The following is an 18990-nucleotide window of genomic DNA, read 5'->3' as shown; positions in this document are numbered from 1 at the left end:
TCATTACCATGATGAGTGAATGCTTTTGGAATTTTAGATGTGTAACCTGCAACATTACAGCATCATATTAAGGGCTGACTTAGGCCTGTATATGTTGCCACTAGGAGATTAAGAATCCTCATAACCTTGAACAGAAGACAGCTAATTAGGGAAAAATGATTAGATTGAACAAAGTTACCTTCTTAGAAGTAATAGGCTTGGGTGAAGGTGGCAATTGGGTAATGCTTTCTGGGAGCTTCCTCCTACATCGTGCTTCTACATTTGGAGACTCAAAAGCAACTTCTGGCTCTTGAGAGGATATGTGCTCTGAATTTTCATCAACCTTCAAAAAATCAAATGTAAATCATTTTATTTTGGTTAGCTTTGCTACTAACATTAATTTAAATATTGGTAAGCCAGTGGTTATTGAACATCTCTACACAATTTTTGAATGTGTTATTTAAAGTTTGTAATACTTTTAGACACAGGGACATCATTCCTGTTACAAATTAGCTTAACATTACTTGTGCTATCATGTAGCTCTCTACACATGGCTATCAGAAGTTTAAGATAATTAACTACTTTGTTACTTTAAGTACATTTTTCAGTTATTTGTTATGGGAGGTATTTTCTGCAGAAAAAGAAATGAAAATTAAAAATCATAAAATGAAAATGCAATCTATGACTTTTAATTTTCATTTCCTTTTTTGCAGAAAATACCTCCCATAATTTGTACCTTAGTTGAGTATATTTCATTTAGGACTACTTTTACTTTTACCCCACTACATTTTTAGGTCAATTGCATACTTTTTACTTCAATACATTTTCCAGCAAGTCCTCGTTACTTGTTACACAGACCAAAATGAAAGGAATGCCATTATATTCATAACACAATACAACACAACACAATAAAATCGCAACATTGCACATTTGGTAAGTTGTTTTTATGCTTCCCACTCACTGTTGAGATATGGAAACTGAATGTGCACATTCCCCACAATTGTATTTGAAAATAGCACATAAAGAAATAGCTGCTTTCAAGAATTTTGCTTCAAATTTAAAGAAGAATGTTGAAGTAAGCATTTATTTCCTCTTCTCAAGCAATATATCTTATATAAAGTCCCTCAAGTCACAAAAAGCAATGCCTTTTTAAAATTTTGTAAAATAACAGCAGACTAGAGGACTTTTGGAAAAACTGAAGAAACGTTTCAGAGGTAACCTTGAAATTCACTTCTGGTTATAAAAAAATAGAAACTTAATTCAGTAAAACAAATGTTGTCTTTTCTAAAAACTTTTCTAGAATCAATAGACTTCTGACATATTAGCAATTAAATTTTGTACTCTTACTAAAATCTTATCACTGTTATTTGTTCAAATGTTTTGGGTAGCACAGACTCACAGATAGTCACAATGAAGGAAAAACTCCAACCTTATCAATGATGCTTAAAACATTTGGATCTCTTGAAAAGTTTGAATCAAAATTTTAATCCTATTACAATTGTTTCTCGCATAAATATAAAACATAAATACAGGGGGTCCTCAGGTTACAACGTCTCGACTTACGACGTTTCGAGTTTACAACACTCGCTCACATAAAAACTTAAAAAATTGAGATGTGAGTGTTTCAGCTTATGGCATTAGTGTCGTACTTACAGACTACATGGGCGAACTAGTTTGGTTGCGTGTAGCGGAAGAATACAACAGTAACATGGCGTATGACTGAGGGAGGTGGCAAACTAGTTTGGTTTGCATGCGGAGGAAGTGTTCTGTTTGTGTTGCTTTGTTTGGAAAATTTTTTGGCCCTTATTATGGCTCCTAAACAAAAGTCAGAGTCTTCAGATGGCAGTGCTTCGAAGAAGAGGAAAGTCATCATGATGGAAGTGAAATTAGACATTGTAAAGAGATCAGAAGGAATAAAGGTAAGGAATTTTTTTACACTCATCTTTTGTCATTTTTTCCTGTTACTACAGTACAGTGTACAGGACAGCATATTTATGTCCTTTTCCTTTTTCTGTGGCTTAGTTGTGTTTTTATGTTCTAGATTATGATTTTGCAAATGTGTTAGGATAGGTAAGTGACTTAGGCTAGGGTGTGTTTCGACTTACACCAAAATTCGGGTTACATCACTATTGTAGGAACAGAACTGTGTTGTAACCCAAGGACCCCCTGTACTTAAGAATTCCTGTCTCTGTCATCTCAAAATGGGAATACTTGTTCACATTACTAAATCAAACTAATCTTGCATTTCAAAATTTTGCAATTCTAATAAAATTTGGTTGAATTTGAATATAAACATAAATCATATATTTTTAATGTATTAATGCAGCATGTAAATATGAAGGATGTTCCACATTAAATTTTAATAATTCTCTGAGAACAAAAGTAAGCAAGAGACCTATTTTATTAGAGGAGTTTGCTCATGTTCAGAAAAAACAAACAAAAATCTTCAACTATGTTCCACGAAAAATGACACAAACTACTTCTGAGTTTTACAGAAAACAATGACTGTTCATTTGTTATTGTTATTATCATGTTAAATTTTATTTAATTATTGATGTATGTTTAGTATTACCTTTACATACATTTAACACACAGGCACAAAAAACTTTATCTAATGTATGTTATATTAAGGGCTGTATTGATTTAATGTTTTAAAAAACAACAAACTGCATTCACATTGAAAGCTAATTAATTTAAACATAAACATAAATATGTTTCATCTCACCCCAAGTACATAACCATGACTTAATTTCCATTTTTCCCCAGTCATTTGATAGAACTTCTCTTCTTTTTTTCTAAGTTTGATTTCTTCTCGTGGATGAAGGACATTTTCCTGGTATGCTGCTACCTAAGGGAAATATGCACAACTGCTTACTCACACTTATATCCAAACCTGGTAAAAGCAAGAAGTGAAGGCAGAAAAGTGTTTTTTGTATAAAAAGGTATTAATGTAGTTTTGACCGTTTTTGCTCTTGTGAAATATTTACAACAGAAAACAAAAAGAACAAGTCTTTAAAATACATACTAGGTTTTCAATAATTATAAAGCATTGTAAGAAAAAGTTAGCCACATAAACACAACAAAATCAACAGTTCACCATTAATTAAATGTTATAATTGGATGTCTTATTAATCTGTTTCTGCAGGATTGTTGGCATTGTGTTTACTTTAATGATTCTTCATACAGCACTCTGACGCAACTTCTGTTGCTTTAAATGTGCTTTTATAAATATATAATCTAATTAATCTAACCAAAGAAGCTTCACTTCCTGTAATGGCTTTAAAACAGGACATTATTACAAGCCACTTTACACTTCTTATTCTTATTACACTGTCTTATTAATATAAGCATACAATGTGTGTCTGAAAATATGTATCATTCCAACATTGTACAGTATTTGTCTTAAAGAGACATCACATAATTATGAAAAATCATAGATAATGTGATATATTACCTATAGTATGTTTTCTGCAGTAACTCTTATAAAATGACCTAATAATGTTGAAGCAAATAACCTTCCTTTAATGAATATAAAAACAAACACAATTTATTAATCTATTGCTTTCCTTACTCTTGTTCTGTATTCCTCCTGCTTCTCCTTCCTTGCTAGCTGCAGTTTCCTTTCCACCTCTGCATCTGGAACTTAATTAGGAAAACAGCTTCACAGCAGGGAAACATTTCAACTTCTATTAAATCAATTGTAAAATGTTATATTTATGCTTTAATTTATTTTACAAGAACACAAATATGTACCAGAAGTTCAAAAATACATGCACCTAAAAACTCAGTAACCAACTCAGGTGCTTTCTGCTAGATAGCACTGCAAAGTGTAGAATAATACACAGCACACTGCACAATAAAAGTAATGTGTGTACAGGCCAGCACACAGGTCTTACTTGTGGGATTCAACAGACTTAATGTTGTTCCCCCAAGTTTACCATTCATTATGAAATTAATTATATCTATTTTTAAGCATTGCAGATGCAGTCCTTCTTGGGTTCCTTCATTAGTTAAATAAACCGCACACTCTGTATCAAATTTAACACAGACTTGGATACAGTAGACAAACCTAAATCAAATTCTTAGGACTGTTGGGTGGTCTCTTAAAGAGGTACATGATCTTTAATTGATTAAGAGGGCTGTTAGACTGTTTTCTTCACTATGCAACTTTACTATATGTTTCAGAAACCTCTTGGCTACTCTTATTTCCCCACCATCACCTTCTCAAATCTTTAAGTTCAGTCATTTAACCCCTACCCATGATTCCCTTTCAGCCATTCAGTGGAGAACCTATTAAAGCAGTAAATGTTTCTTTTGTCAGTTTCTGGTGTCCCTGTGCATATTTGCAGGCTATTTGCTTTATTCTTGTACAGAATGATCTTATTTTTCAGAGATTTGCATCTTTACTGATCTCTACTTTTCTCTGCTTTCTTTTCAGATTCTTCAATGGTGGTGTTTTGCGACACCATCACCTGATCAAGGCACTGTGCATCCACCTGTGATGCGTGAATGAAATCGGGTGCACCAGCATTTGTTACTTATTTATTACTTATATAATTTAATTTGTTTTTATTTTCTTATTACAATGTCTTTTACATTTTGTAAAGACATACTGTATGATTTATATCATCTAGTATGAAAAAATGCTATAAAAATAAAAATTGTTATTGTTCCTAATAATCAAGCGGTGCATCTTACTTCTGGGACTCCCTACATAGCACCAAGTGGGCAGGATAACAATGAGATACAGGGGCCTGTAACACTTCTTGTGTAAACTCTAATGTGCAGAACAACCTAACAGACAACTTTCCTAAATAAAGAATTTTTAAACTCCAATGCACCCTTAAATCAAGAGCTTGTTATACCCCGTGTGCCCACCCCATTTATTGTTTCTGTGGTGCTTGAATGATAGGCAATACCAGTGCCATCAATTAGGAGTGCCTTACTGAAATCAAATACAGGGTTCTTACAAATTATAAACAGCAACTTTACAAAAACATGGGTATATGAAGAAAGTTATGTAATTCCATTTTAATTTTAAGTCCTCACAAGTGGTGCAGTGGTAGTGCTGCTGCTTTGCAGTAAGGAGACTGTGGAGGATTGTGGGTTCGCTTCCCGGTTCCTCCCTGTGTGGATAGCGCTTTGAGTACTGAGAAAAGTGCTATATAAATGTAATGAATTATTATTATTTTTATTAACCATAATGATGTTGAATTTGTGCAGTAATGAAAACAGATACTGGAAAGCTTTTCAACATGTGCTGCTAGATCTATTACTAGCACAGTCATTCCACAAACACCTCACTGCAGCCTATGGAATGGAGTGAGGCTGGATATTGGTGACATGAAATCACAGCCTCATTAGTCATTCTCACAGCTTATACTGGTTTATATGTTATGGTTCAGTCAATCTGTCACATGTGTTGCTCACATGTCTTCAAACATTACCTTGATCACTACAGACAAAAAAAATTAAAATAGTTCTAGAAGCCCAATAGGTCATTCCTTCAAGTATGAAACATGAAGTGATAAAGTGTATGTAAACAGTACTACTAAATAGTACCTAATGAAGAGATTAAGTCTTATCGGGGATTTTTTAATGATCAATATTATTATTAGACTAATCTGTCAATTGTCAAATATTTCAGGTAAAGCTTAATTTTTGTCATGTTTCCCTGTAAGTAGGTCTTCATCTTCTTCTTCAGTATAAAAAGACATAGCAGTTCAATTTATACCCCTTTACTGAATTTACTTTTAGGCAACCTCCAAAATGAATGATTTTAAGAATACAAAGTATCAGTGAAGGAACTCAAAACACACTATGCACCCTTTTAAATAGAAATCAGGGAGGTTCCTGTTGTCTGTTACAGCTAACCTGCGTGCTTTCTTTACTAAAGACCAGAATACAACAGATGACAGCTTTCAGGAATAAATGATATTCTGCATTCATGGAAAATACATTAGTCCTCTAGAAGATAACACTATTGTTGATTGATAAAAGGCAATAACCAGTCAGGAGTGAATTGTCCTCGATTTATGAAAAGAAGGCAATTAAGTTATTCCTACTTTGTAATTACAAGCATGGCAACAGGACATTGTGCAAACAGTGTTAATGTTGCTCTTTTCTATTGTGTCCTAAAAGAAAAAAAAATATATAGGTTATTCTTAAAAGGCCAAGAAGAGTCGGGGCCAAAAATCAGGACTGAAAATAAAGAGCAAGCAAGTATGGAGTTTTTTAAATATCCCAAAAATATCCATGTTTTTTACTTGCAGTAGGGTCACTGGAAACCAACATGGCAACAATAAAGAAAACAACAGCATCTTTGTTTAAAACAACACAAAATGAAAGGTCAGATAAAAATTCAAAATTTCATTGCACTAAAATCAAAAATAAATAAAATTAATGAATCACAATAAAAATAATTCCAAATAACAAGCATCACAACTATTAAGGACACTCTGAATCAAACATACAGTAAGTGACCTGAGGGCTTGGAAAAGGAAGGACATGGAGATGAATGTACCATGAATGCCAGGAAAAAGGGCCAGAAAGCAGTGAGTCTGAAAAGAACAAAAGACTAAGCCAAAATAAACATTGAGAATCAAAGTCCAGAAAGTAACACAGATTATTTCTCTCTATTATAATGAAAAAATCTTGGGAAGAGAGACGAGACGTGACTTTCACAGAGAGACACTTTCACGTCCCGCGAGACGAGACTTTGTGCCAAGAGATTTAACCACGCCCAGGGCCAGAAATAAAAGACAAAGAGTTGATTACAAAGTAGAACGTCGTAAAGAGGGTTAAAAACGATAGCGCAATACACATACAGAGCAGGTTAGAGATAATGGAAGTATTAAAATTCTAAAGTCTCAAAAAAATGATAGTAACGATCGCATTAGCACAAACAAACAGAAATTATTACTCGGTCAAACAACGGAACAGCGAAAAGAGATCAAATATATTGATCGGATTTAAGCTTTAAGTAGGAGACTTGTAGATCGTCTAATTCATGTTGTCATCAGGGAAAAGTAGTGTTTCTTCCCAATGAAGAGACGTATCCATGAGAATTTAAAAAATTTGTTGTTTGGTGAAAGTGAAATCCCGCGAGAGAAAAGTTCAAGCCCCGCGAGACAAGATTTTATGCAAAGAGATTTAGAAAAGTCCTGCCCAACATCTAAAACATTTACAACCACGCACACGGTTTAATCATTTCTCGTTTATGTGAATGTTATTGTCAGACACAGTTCGTGTAGAGAGAAAGAAACGATATTCACTCACGGGCAGTTATATGTTGCTTTGTCACGATGTAATTCCAAACACGGAATCAAAATTCAATGCGATATTGACGAAAAGGTAAAAGCGAAAAGAGATTGAATATATGGACACTAGGGGGCTCCACCCCCTGCTCGCTTCGCTCGCCAACCCCTGGTGTTGGGAAATTACAAAGAGCGTGATGTATGAATGAGATATAGCATAGTGTGAAGGTATAGATGACGCAGATAGGAAGCAAACAATAAAGTGTTTGGCACAGTGTAAAGGTGTATTGGAAAATTTCTTTGTAAACAACATTAGTAGTAAAGATGGTGTCTTGTCCTTGAATGAGTTTTCCTTGGCATGGAGCATTTATGACCTTAACTTTAACGTCAGATGAACGTCGAAGTTGTGAGAAGGCCACATAAAGTTGTCCATGTACAAAAACGGGCTCAGATAGGTAGATGGCAACCTTGTGCATGGTTTGTCCTTGTGATTTGTTGATGGTCATGGCAAAGGCAGGTTTAATGGGGAATTGTTTCCGTTTAAGTGTAAAAGGTAATTCCAGGTCAGAAATTGTAAGGTCAATTTTAGGAATTAGAACAGTATTGTTAGCATGTGATCCTGTAAGAACTGTTGCTTGAATAACATTGTGTGTTATGGTGTAGACGACTAAACGTGTACCATTGCATAAACCCTGTTTAGTGTTAAGGTTTCTTAATAGCATGAGTATTGTTCCGTTTTTAAGGCTAAGACTGTGTTGTGGTAATCCGGCTGGGTTAATAGTGTTCAAATATGCTAAGGGGAAATTAAGATGGTCATTGTCGTCATCAGAGTCAACTTTGTCAGAGCTTAGAAAGAGGTGTGACTCTCCAGGAAGTAATGAAATGACCTGGTTATTAATGTGATCAACAGTAATATTTTTTGGACATAATATACTTCGTTGTGTTAAAAGGGGCATTTGGTCTAATGAGACCGCTGTTCCAAATATCTCCGTAAGTAAGTCGTCGCAGATGAAGGGTTGAGGAATTGAAATAATATCTGGGTGAAGTCCATCTGTATTGGTGAGTGTACAATGTTCTAGTTGTAATAACCAATTGTTATATTCGGGATCTGGAAATCGCATGTTTTGTACCAAGTGTATCTTTAGAAAGCAATGCCAATTGTTTGCGTAACATTTTTTGTTCCGCGGTTTTAGAAGCGCGCCGAGGTGAATTTTTTTTGTTTGATGCGGGTTCGTGTTTGTGGTCCCGTTACTCGAGCCATCTAGTTTTGTATCCGTGATCGTGAATTGATGACTTGTTTGATCTTTATCGTTAGGAATATGGATAAGTAATAAGTAGGATCGAACTCACTGTTAATATGCGGACTGTTCGTTTCTTCGTATTATCACCAATCAGGTCTCGCGCCTGTATATGTATTGTAGTTCGGTCTCGTGTTGTTTATATGACGTCGTCGCGTATTTTAAGGTGGGCTGAATAATAGCTGAGCGCATGGCATGTGGAGCAATAGGTAAGCACTGTCTAAAATCTACTCCTAATAAAAGTACCTTTCCTCCAAAGGGAATATTATTATTCATCAACGCAATGCCAATTGTCCGCGTATTTTAAGGTGGACTGAACAATAGCTGAGCGCATTGTAAGTGGAGTAATAGCTAAGCACTGTCTAAAATCTCCTCCTAATAAAAGTACCTTTCCCGCAAAGGGAATATTATTATTCATCAACATTTGTAGAAGTTTATCAATGGTGTTGAGTAAGTGACTGGATGCCATTGTACATTCATCTATAATTAATAGTGTGGCAAGACGGATGTCACGTGCATTGTTACTGTGAATTGTCATAGTGGATACCGATGTTTCTGTGATTGGGACCGGTATTTGGAATAAGGAGTGACATGTGTTTTTGGAGCCGAGACATTTTTTCTTCTGCGGTTTCAGAAGCGCTTTGTAGGTGCCGACGTGATTTGTGCATATTTGCGTTCTTGATTTGTTTCAGGGTGCACTGTTCCAATGCGATGTAATATTTGTCCACATACGTGAAAGCAGTATGGGTCATTGCCTTTTGGTGACCTGATATTTACTCCGGTAGATGCAAAATCAAATGAACTATTGTAGGATGTAATGCAGTTCATTAAGTTTTTACTTTCAGGTACTTCGTTAGTTAGAAGCTTCTGTAGATATGCAGGATATGAATGTAAAGGAGGCAGTGTAATTTGACTTTTTTGACAACAAAGTGTAAATTCATTACTTGTATTGTCATTTGTTTCTTCAGGGAAGTTAAGTGAATGACAATGATTGCAAATGACATTCATTAATCCCAATGAATTTTCATGAAAAGTGGACTTATTATTGAACGCGCTGTCAGCTAAGTGGCGCAATCGTTAGTGTGGTCATGGGTCTGAATTGTCCTTTTTGTGTACGTTTCGCGTGCTATGTCCGTAGTCTGTCCCGTTTCGTGTCCAATGGGCTTTGTGTGGCGCTCACGGCTTGTTTTTTTTTTGTGTGCTGGGGGCTTGTTGCCTGAGTTTTTATTTCTGTTAGTGGAGGGGGTGTTTGTGTGTCGTGGGGCTGAATCGTCCTTTTTGTGTGCGAACCGTTTCGTGTGCTATGTGTGCCTGCATGTGACTCCTTTGTTTTTGGTGTCCTAGGGGCGCGTGGCCTCATTTCTTATTTCAGTTACTGCAGGGGGGCTTTGGGTGTTGTGGGTCTCAATCCTCTTCTTTGTGTGTGTCCCATTTCGTGTGCAAAGGTTTCGTGCGTTTACGTTGCATTCCATCCGGCCGGTTTCCGTTGCTTGGGGGGGGGGTTTGTGGGGCGCCTGCACAGTACGTCTTTTGTGGCCACGGCCCATGGCCGGATGTCCCTGCGTCCATCCGGTTTAGCATTCTCAGTTAGTAATATGGATAGGTGATATGACAGAAGTATGTAGATGTTGTTTGGCTTTAAACTTTAAGTCGGAGATTTGTAGTTCGTCTAATTTGTGTTGCCATCAGGGAACAGCAGTGTTTCTTCCCAATGAAGAGGCCTATCCGCGAGAATTAAAAGTTTTGTTGTTTGGTAAAAGTTAAATCCACATACGCAAGCGGCAGAGATGCAAAGTTACTGGCACGTCACACAGGAAGGGGGGTTGGCGAGCGAAGCGAGCAGGGGGCAAAGCCCCATATTTTACTATAATTTAAATGGAGGTACACATGGGTGAAGTGGATAGTACTGCTGCCTCATAGTTCAAATCCCAACCTTGGATAGGACTTATTTACGTGTTCTTCTATATTGAAAGATGTGCTGCTTAAGTACAAGCAAAAAAATTCTTAGCTTAACACATTTTCAGTAGAATACATTTAAACTTCATATCATGTTAATACATAAAAGAAAACTGCTTTTTAGAATCAACATCATGAAAGAATGTGTACTCTGTCAGAAATGCATACCAATGTCTTCAGGGAAGTGTTTCGGAGGAGTCCATACTACAGACTTGATCCGGGGGATAACAGTGGAAACAAGCCAGGTGACAAAGCCAAGAAAAAGAAGGGCCCTTCCAAAGAGTAATAACAGCCCTCGGATACCTGCAGAAGACAACAAATATTTGATGAATTCTCTGCCCAGATGATTACAGTATTTAAGTTTATAAATAATGTCTTCCATGTGTTCATATAATTATACCTTCATGTAAAAGTACTGTGACCATAATGCATATAATTACAATACAATTACCACATATTTTATATCTCATATATTATCTATATATCTATATACAGGTAAAATTCCGTTACAATGAACTTCCAGGGACCTAAAAAATATTTTGTTGATTCCAGGGACCTAAAAAATATTTTGTTGATCGATTACTGCCTTTTACATTATTTTAAGTAAATAACCAATAGTTTCCAGAAAAAAAGCACTTAGAAAATGGTATATTAGATTGTCAGAATCAATAAATAAGATAAACATAACATATAATTGTAGCACATTAGAAAAATGTTGAGAGCAGGCCATTCAATCCAACAAAGCTTGCAAGTCCAACTGTATCTACTTAATTCCTCCAAAATAACATCAAGTCTACCAAAAGTTCTACTGTCTACCACACTACCTGGTAACTTATTCCATGTGTCTATGGTTATTTGTGGGAAGAAATACTTTCTCATGAAGAAAAATGTACGAATACCTGTATGAAATTTACCCATAGCAAGTTTCCAACTCTGCCCCATGTTCATTATTAAGACTTCATAAAGTATAAGTCTCAATCCACTGTACTAATTCCTTTTTATAATTTTAACACTTCTTAATCTCCATTTGCCTAAACTGTATATGTTCAGCTTCTTTAATCTTTCCTCATATCTCATCTCCTGCAGTCCTGGAATCTGCCTAGTCACTCCACTCTGGACGTTTGCTAGCGCTGCTCTATCTTTTTGTAGCCCAGAGATGAAAACTGCATACAGTACTCTAGGTGTGGGCTCGCTACTGAATTACAAAGCTATAAAGTATATGTTACATGTACATTTATACTGTCTTACTACATAATCAGCGTTCAAAGTTCAAATGTATTGTCACATGTACAAACATAACTACAAGAATAAAAAAGTGAAAGAGTGAGAATTACTCATCCTCTTCAGGCTTCATCTCATTTTAATGACATCCTTGGAAAGTAAAAAATCTATGATATAAGAATGGCAAACTTAAAACACTAACAACCCATAAAACTATTTTTAAATAAAGTTTGTTATTGGAGGATTGGCATCTAATTAAGCAATCATGTTGCAACAAAAACCTGCGGCTACTATGGCCCTCCAGAATTGACTTTGCCCACATCTGGCAAAAAGCAGGTGAATGTATGATGCTACTATCAGCAACCAGGCAATATTTTTTGCGAAATTCAGTATATATAGTAATTTGAACATTTTATTTCTTGAGCGGTGAGAATATGTTTCAGTAGAGGTTTTTACATTAAGGACAATACTTTACAAATAGATGCAGAAAGGTTGTGTTTTAACTGTACAAAGATGAGCAGTTGAAAAAGGTTTGTAAGCAGTTAAAAACAAATTGGTCTTGCGGTGGTTTGGCACCCTGCCCAGGATTGGTTCCTGCCTTGTGCCCTGTGTTGGCTGGGATTGGCTCCAGCAGACCCCCGTGACCCTGTGTTTGGATTCAGTGGGTTGGAAAATGGATGGATGGATAAAAACAAATTATTTTGTGTAAAATGCATACATCCATCCATCCATCCATCCTCCTCCGCTTATCCGAGGTCGGGTCGCGGGGGCAGCAGCTTGACCAGAGATGCCCAGACTTCCCTCTCCCCGGCCACTTCTTCTAGCTCTTCCGGGGGAATCCCAAGGCGTTCCCAGGCCAGCCGGGAGACATGGTCCCTCCAGCGTGTCCTGGGTCTTCCCCGGGGCCTCCTCCCGGTTGGACGTGCCCGGAACACCTCACCAGGGAGGCGTCCAGGAGGCATCCTAATCAGATGCCCGAGCCACCTCATCTGACTCCTCTCGATGCGGAGGAGTAGCGGCTCTACTCTGAGGCCCTCCTGGATGATTGAGCTTCTCACCCTATCTTTAAGGGAGAGCCCAGACATCCTGCGGAGAAAACTCATTTCAGCAGCTTGTATTCGCGATCTCGTTCTTTCGGTCACTACCCATAGCTCATGACCATAGGTGAGGGTAGGAACATAGATCGACTGGTAAATTGAGAGCTTTGCCTTATGGCTCAGCTCCTTTTTCACCACGACAGACCGATGCAGAGCCTGCATCACTGCGGACGCGGCACCGATCCGCCTGTCAATCTCACGCTCCATTCTTCCCTCACTCGTGAACAAGACCCCGAGACACTTGAAATCCTCCACTTGGGGCAGGATCTCGCTCCCAACCCTGAGAGGGCACTCCACCCTTTTCCGGCTGAGGACCATGGTCTCGGATTTGGAGGTGCTGATTCCCATCCCAGCCGCTTCACACTCAGCTGCGAACCGATCCAGAGAGAGCTGAAGATCACGGCCTGATGAAGCAAACAGAACAACATCATCTGCAAAAAGCAGTGACCCAATCCTGAGTCCACCAAACCGGACCCCCTCAACACCCTGGCTGCGCCTAGAAATTCTGTCCATAAAAGTTATGAACAGAATCGGTGACAAAGGGCAGCCCTGGCGGAGTCCAACTCTCACTGGAAACGGGTTCGACTTACTGCCGGCAATGCGGACCAAGCTCTGACACCGATCGTACAGGGACCGAACAGCTCCTATCAGGGGGTCCGGTACCCCATACTCTCGGAGCACCCCCCACAGGATTCCCCGAGGGACACGGTTGAACGCCTTTTCCAAGTCCACAAAACACATGTAGACTGGTTGGGCGAACGGCCATGCACCCTCCAGGACCCTGCTAAGGGTGTAGAGCTGGTCCACTGTTCCGCGACCAGGACGAAAACCACACTGTTCCTCCTGAATCCAAGGTTCGACTATCCGACGGACCCTCCTCTCCAGAACCCCGAATAGACTTTTCCAGGGAGGCTGAGGAGTGTGATCCCTCTGTAGTTGGAACACACACTCCGGTCCCCCTTCTTAAGGAGGGGGACCACCACCCCAGTCTGCCAATCCAGAGGCACTGTCCCTGATGTCCATGCGATGTTGCAGAGACGTGTCAACCAAGACAGCCCTACAACATCCAGAGCCTTGAGGAACTCCGGGCGTATCTTATCCACCCCCCGGGGCCCTGCCACCAAGGAGTTTTTTGACCACCTCGGTGACCTCAGTCCCAGAGATGGGGGAGCCCACCTCCGAGTCCCCAGGCTCTGCTTCCTCATTGGAAGGCATGTTAGTGGGATTGAGGAGGTCTTCGAAGTACTCCCCCCACCAACCCATAACGTCCCGAGTCAAGGTCAGCAGCGCACCATCCCCACCATACACAGTGTTGACACTGCACTGCTTCCCCCTCCTGAGTTTCTGCCTCAGCAACCACCGAAGTCGCATTCCGCTTGGCCTGCCGGTACCTCTCAGCTGCCTCCAGAGTCCCACAGGACAAAAGGGACCGGTAGGACTCCTTCTTCAGTTTGACGGCATCCTTCACCGCTGGTGTCCACCAACGGGTTCGGGGATTGCCGCCACGACAGGCACCGACTACCTTACGGCCACAGCTCCGGTCAGCCGCCTCAACAATAGAGGCACGGAACATGGCCCATTCGGACTCAATGTCCCCCACCTCCCTCGGGACATGGTCAAAGTTCTGCCGGAGGTGGGAGTTGAAGCTACTTCTGACAGGGGGCTCTGCCAGACATTCCCAGCAGACCCTCACAACATGTTTGGGCCTACCAGGCCTGACCGGCATCCTCCCCCACCATCGAAGCCAACTCACCACCAGGTGGTGATCAGTTGACAGCTCCGCCCCTCTCTTCACCCGAGTGTCCAAGACATGTGGCCGCAAGTCCGATGACACGACCACAAAGTCGATCATCGAACTGAGGCCTAGGGTGTCCTGGTGCCAAGTGCACATATGAACACCCCTATGCTTGAACATGGTGTTTGTTATGGACAATCCGCGACGAGCACATAAGTCCAATAACAAAACACCACTCGGGTTCAAATCAGGGGGGGCCATTCCTCCCAATCACGCCCTTCCAGGTCTCACTGTCATTGCCCACGTGAGCATTGAAGTCTCCCAGCAGTACGAGGGAGTCCCTGCATATAATGCATACAATGGTACTTAAATTGTGTTATGTTTTTATCTAATTACTGTTTTGGTCTATTTTTTTAAGTAGTTCAGTTCAGATTTGTGTCGTTACATTCAATTCCTAAAAAGTCATTTTATTTTTAACGGCCTTATGGGATCATTCATGTCATGTCTATTTCTTGAAAATCCGATGAATGATGGAGTTCAGATTGTCTGTAAAAAAATAGTTCAAAGGACAGCACAGACCCCCGGTATTTCCTGACGACTACAAAACTAAAAGAAAAAAAAAAAAACTTTATTTGCAGTTAGCTAAAATACATACATTGCGAAGTCAACTCGCTGCAGCAAGTTAGTGGTATCAATTAAACTTTTTTGTGAGTATAAATGTAAGATGCATTTATTTAAAGTTCTGTTAGATGTTATTTAAGCTTCGCAAATTTCACAGGCGCAACAGGCAGCAGTTATGTGCGAATAACGGCAAATTGGAGACTGAATGTATAAAATACAAATCATTCACAATACCAATGCACGGGTCATTCCTTTAAAATAACAATGACGTGTCCAAGTCGTGTTGTGCAATCTGACATTCTGACGAGCGTAAACTAATCAGCAGGAGTGACACTGGGACATAGCACCCCTGGAAGAAGCTGCAGCTTTCTATGGTTGCTTAATGCGCAATATAATGTTTTCATAAATATTCTAGGATTTCTGAAGTATGTTCAACTGCTGCCAAATACGCTTCATATTGCAAATGAAATATTGTTTTAAGTGTTTCAGGTATTCACAAACTAATATGTTTACATGTTATGTGAATAACGTCATTAATGTTTAACTATGCAATGCACACACTCAGAACTGTAATGCACTCTAGGTAATAGTCGGCTATAGATTGCCTCACAGACTGTTCTTTTTTGCGTTATTATTGATCCACTAAATTCTTCTCGATCAACTGCTGAAAACAATGACACTGCTTCTGTTACATGTTCTTCTATTGTACGACAATTAAATAAAACTGTTAACTTTTCAAATCTGTCCCATATTATGACATAGCCGATTAAAGTCGCAAGTACTCATTCTGCCGATGTTGCACGATTCTCTGTACTTTTTGAGCCCCGATCGATGTTATCGACGATCGATTGTCACGGCTGTTTAAATTTCTCGCCTTGAGTCAATAACGAGAAACCCTTGTGCCTCGACTGGCAAAGGGAGCTTATTTAAGTGAGGTTTATTGAGCTAAGTCTCGACTTCATAAGAACGCTTCGTGGAATACCCTCCTGGTCTTTTTTAACAAAACAGTAACAATGTTTTGTAATAATACTGAAAGAAGTGTTCCTACTCTTTTCATTACATTGAGTCAAAAAGTTAAATACAAACCAAATACCAAAAATATATGTGGTAAACAAGTTATGGACTAATTTTTGCACACTCCCTGGTGGTCTGTTTGTTTTATTTACTATAAACCCGAATTAGTGCGAGCGTCTGAAGTCATCGACATTTCGGCAAGCAACCGTTCCTCTTCGCATAACTCTCCAGGACCGTCACAATAAATAGCCCACAGTTAGAGGCCTTCTTACCAATATTCGAGCTCTTCCAAGTGGTCAAACCGATAAAAAATATCGACACAAACGCAAAAGCCAAAACAATCCTAGAGGAAACCATCCTTTGAAAATAGGAGACGCCGTGCTTCCGCAAAGGTTTCTGGGAAATGTAGTTTACATATGCAAGACCCGGATATAATCCACAAAAATGCGTTTGACAAGGACAGCTAGAATATTATTAAGGGCAACCGTAATTAAAAGCGCAATACTTTAATACGTGGTGTCTTATAAAATTAGGCGCGTACAGATGAGCCCAATTACTGTACTGTGAAGAGTCGTTTGATAGCTACACTTTATTTTCTACTGCAGAATTAAATGGCAAGTCCGCGGTGCTGTGCCAAGGCTTGCCGCTTTCCACTGTTACTTCCGGCACTTAAGATCGGGCAAGACTGGGACTTGCGTGTAAGGATACAAGTCTCCAAGTTTCCAAGTTGTACCTGATCACAGCACCGACTGGAAAGAGTCTCTCGAAATTAGGACATATTCCAGTTTATTGTGGTTGAACTACAGAAACCAGGGGTTCAGCGTACATCGCTGAAAATCTGAGACAAACTGAAAAAAAAAAACTGAAAGCACAGTACACAGCTGTACAGTACAGTACAAAATGCACAATGTAAATGGTAATTTCCATGGTTCGAATTAATTGATCGTGTGTTTGGGCGTCGACCGGCAAAAGAGGAAGCCGCAAAGAGCAGTCTGAACACTCCAGCGGCCAAGGGTGAGAACACTTGAGTGTTCATGTGCGACATTTACTTTTTCTTTGATGTGGATTATTATTTGGTGATTTACAACATATGAGATGCAATTGGTTGCATTTCTGTTGTTTATTTAATTGAAGCACAGGCAGGTGAAGTGACTTGCTTATGGTCATACAGTGTCAGTGGTGTGATTTCAACTCACATCCGCAGAGTCTGAAGTGCAAAGTCTGAAAACTACGTCACGCTGCCTGCCTTAATTTATTCTTTAAGTAACTAAATCCATTCTGAAAACAGCAGTTGTTGGACTGGATGGACCAGCAAATTAATTAGCAGTTTTCATTAACCAAACTTCATATTTTGATGTCTTGTTGACACTTGAGTCACACATCACTTCAGCACTGTTAATAAAGCCCATATTATTCTATTTAGCATCATGGGGGGTATGGGTGAGGAATTGGGGGCTAGAACCCTGTTTCCCAATGTTTTGAAATTTTAACCTAGGTAATTACATTGTCCTGCTATTAGAAATTTAAAAAAAGATACAAATTACCACTTTTTTGTTAAATTAATGACATATAAATGGATAGAAAATGTAGTTTTATTGTTAGACAAGTAAGATTTTTATTTTGAAATTTAATGGATTGCAGTGTTTCAGTACTCTTGCATATGCACAGACATTGCAGGCAGGTTGTTTCAATGAGGAGGATGTAATGCTATTACACCTGTATCATGGGTGGCAGGCAGTAAACAGCCCAATATTTTATCAGGGCACAGAGACCCTCACAGGGCCCACTAATATACACACACAGTCCACACTCAAACATTTGTCAGTCTAGAGTTCCCAATTAACCTAACCTGCATATCCTTATGGAAGATCATTAATTCCAAAATTAAATACAAGAACTTTATTTGTCCCCAGGAGGAAATTTGTCTTTTTACAGAAGCCCTTTAAATAAATAAACATATAAATAGTTAAGTAAAAAAATAAATAGATACACACACTTTGGTCTGAACACACACTTTGGACTGAAAACACACCAGAATGACTATAAAGGAAGAAAATTAAAAAGAAAGAAAACTGCTGACTGTGAGGCATCATACAGACGTATTGCTGTTGGTGTAACGGTAAGGTCACCAGGATTTTTTAGGCCAATCCGGGGACATTTGGGGGGCTAGTGGAGCGTAGACTACTAAACACTACAGAGTACAAAGCGAAAGCTTATCACGTGATTTCTCGTCAACGTTGCAGAATGCGGTAAAGCATAACCTCCGTCAAAACACCGCGCACACGCGCCGAGTTCAAATTATCGTGGTGATGAGATACATTCAAAAAAGTGAACCAGCTGAAACCGGGTACGAACTCTTAAACCGGGGACAAAACGGGGACTTGTTTCTGAGTGGGGACAGTTGTCCGAAAAAGGGGACTGTCCCCTGAAAACGGGGACGGATGGTCACCTTATAAAGGACCCCCAGTAGTGTTTTTTGACGCACTTCTGATGAACAATTCATTGCCTGGAAGTACTCAGTGATAGTGTGTCCGAGAGAGGTTGTTTTAATTATATCTTTTGCTACAACCTCCAAGGGGTCCTGAGTGAATCCTATAACTGAGCTTTCCCTTTTAATCGGTTTATTGATTCACATTGTGGAAAATCACACTGTCCGTCATAGAGTTATAGAAGACGTGAAGGACGTCACTTCCCACTTCCCACATTAGGGGAATGCAGTCTCTTTCTTATATAGTTACTCTGTGCTCCGACTTGTCATTGTAGACCCCCCCAAATATTTGTAAGAGTGGATCTTCTACATCCACTACTTGAAC

General features: G+C 39.2%; 1 protein-coding gene across 1 annotated transcript in view; it reads right to left on the bottom strand.

The window, feature by feature from the left end:
• The window catches only part of ubxn8 (UBX domain protein 8), a 47766-nt gene extending 31203 nt beyond the window's left edge, over positions 1 to 16563 (bottom strand). The window contains exons 1-5 of the mRNA XM_028805394.2: positions 16450 to 16563; positions 10658 to 10792; positions 3551 to 3621; positions 2705 to 2827; positions 179 to 322 (exon numbers count right to left, since the gene is read on the bottom strand). Coding sequence (XP_028661227.1) covers positions 179 to 322; positions 2705 to 2827; positions 3551 to 3621; positions 10658 to 10792; positions 16450 to 16534 — 558 coding nt within the window. The 5' untranslated portion in view covers positions 16535 to 16563. The remainder of the gene's footprint in view (positions 1 to 178; positions 323 to 2704; positions 2828 to 3550; positions 3622 to 10657; positions 10793 to 16449) is intronic.
• Positions 16564 to 18990: the final 2427 nt, after the last annotated feature.

This window comes from Erpetoichthys calabaricus, chromosome 7 (assembly GCF_900747795.2).
Source record: "Erpetoichthys calabaricus chromosome 7, fErpCal1.3, whole genome shotgun sequence".
In the NCBI taxonomy this organism is placed as follows: Eukaryota; Metazoa; Chordata; class Cladistia; order Polypteriformes; family Polypteridae; genus Erpetoichthys; species Erpetoichthys calabaricus.
This window is presented reverse-complemented; position numbering and strand designations above follow the sequence as displayed.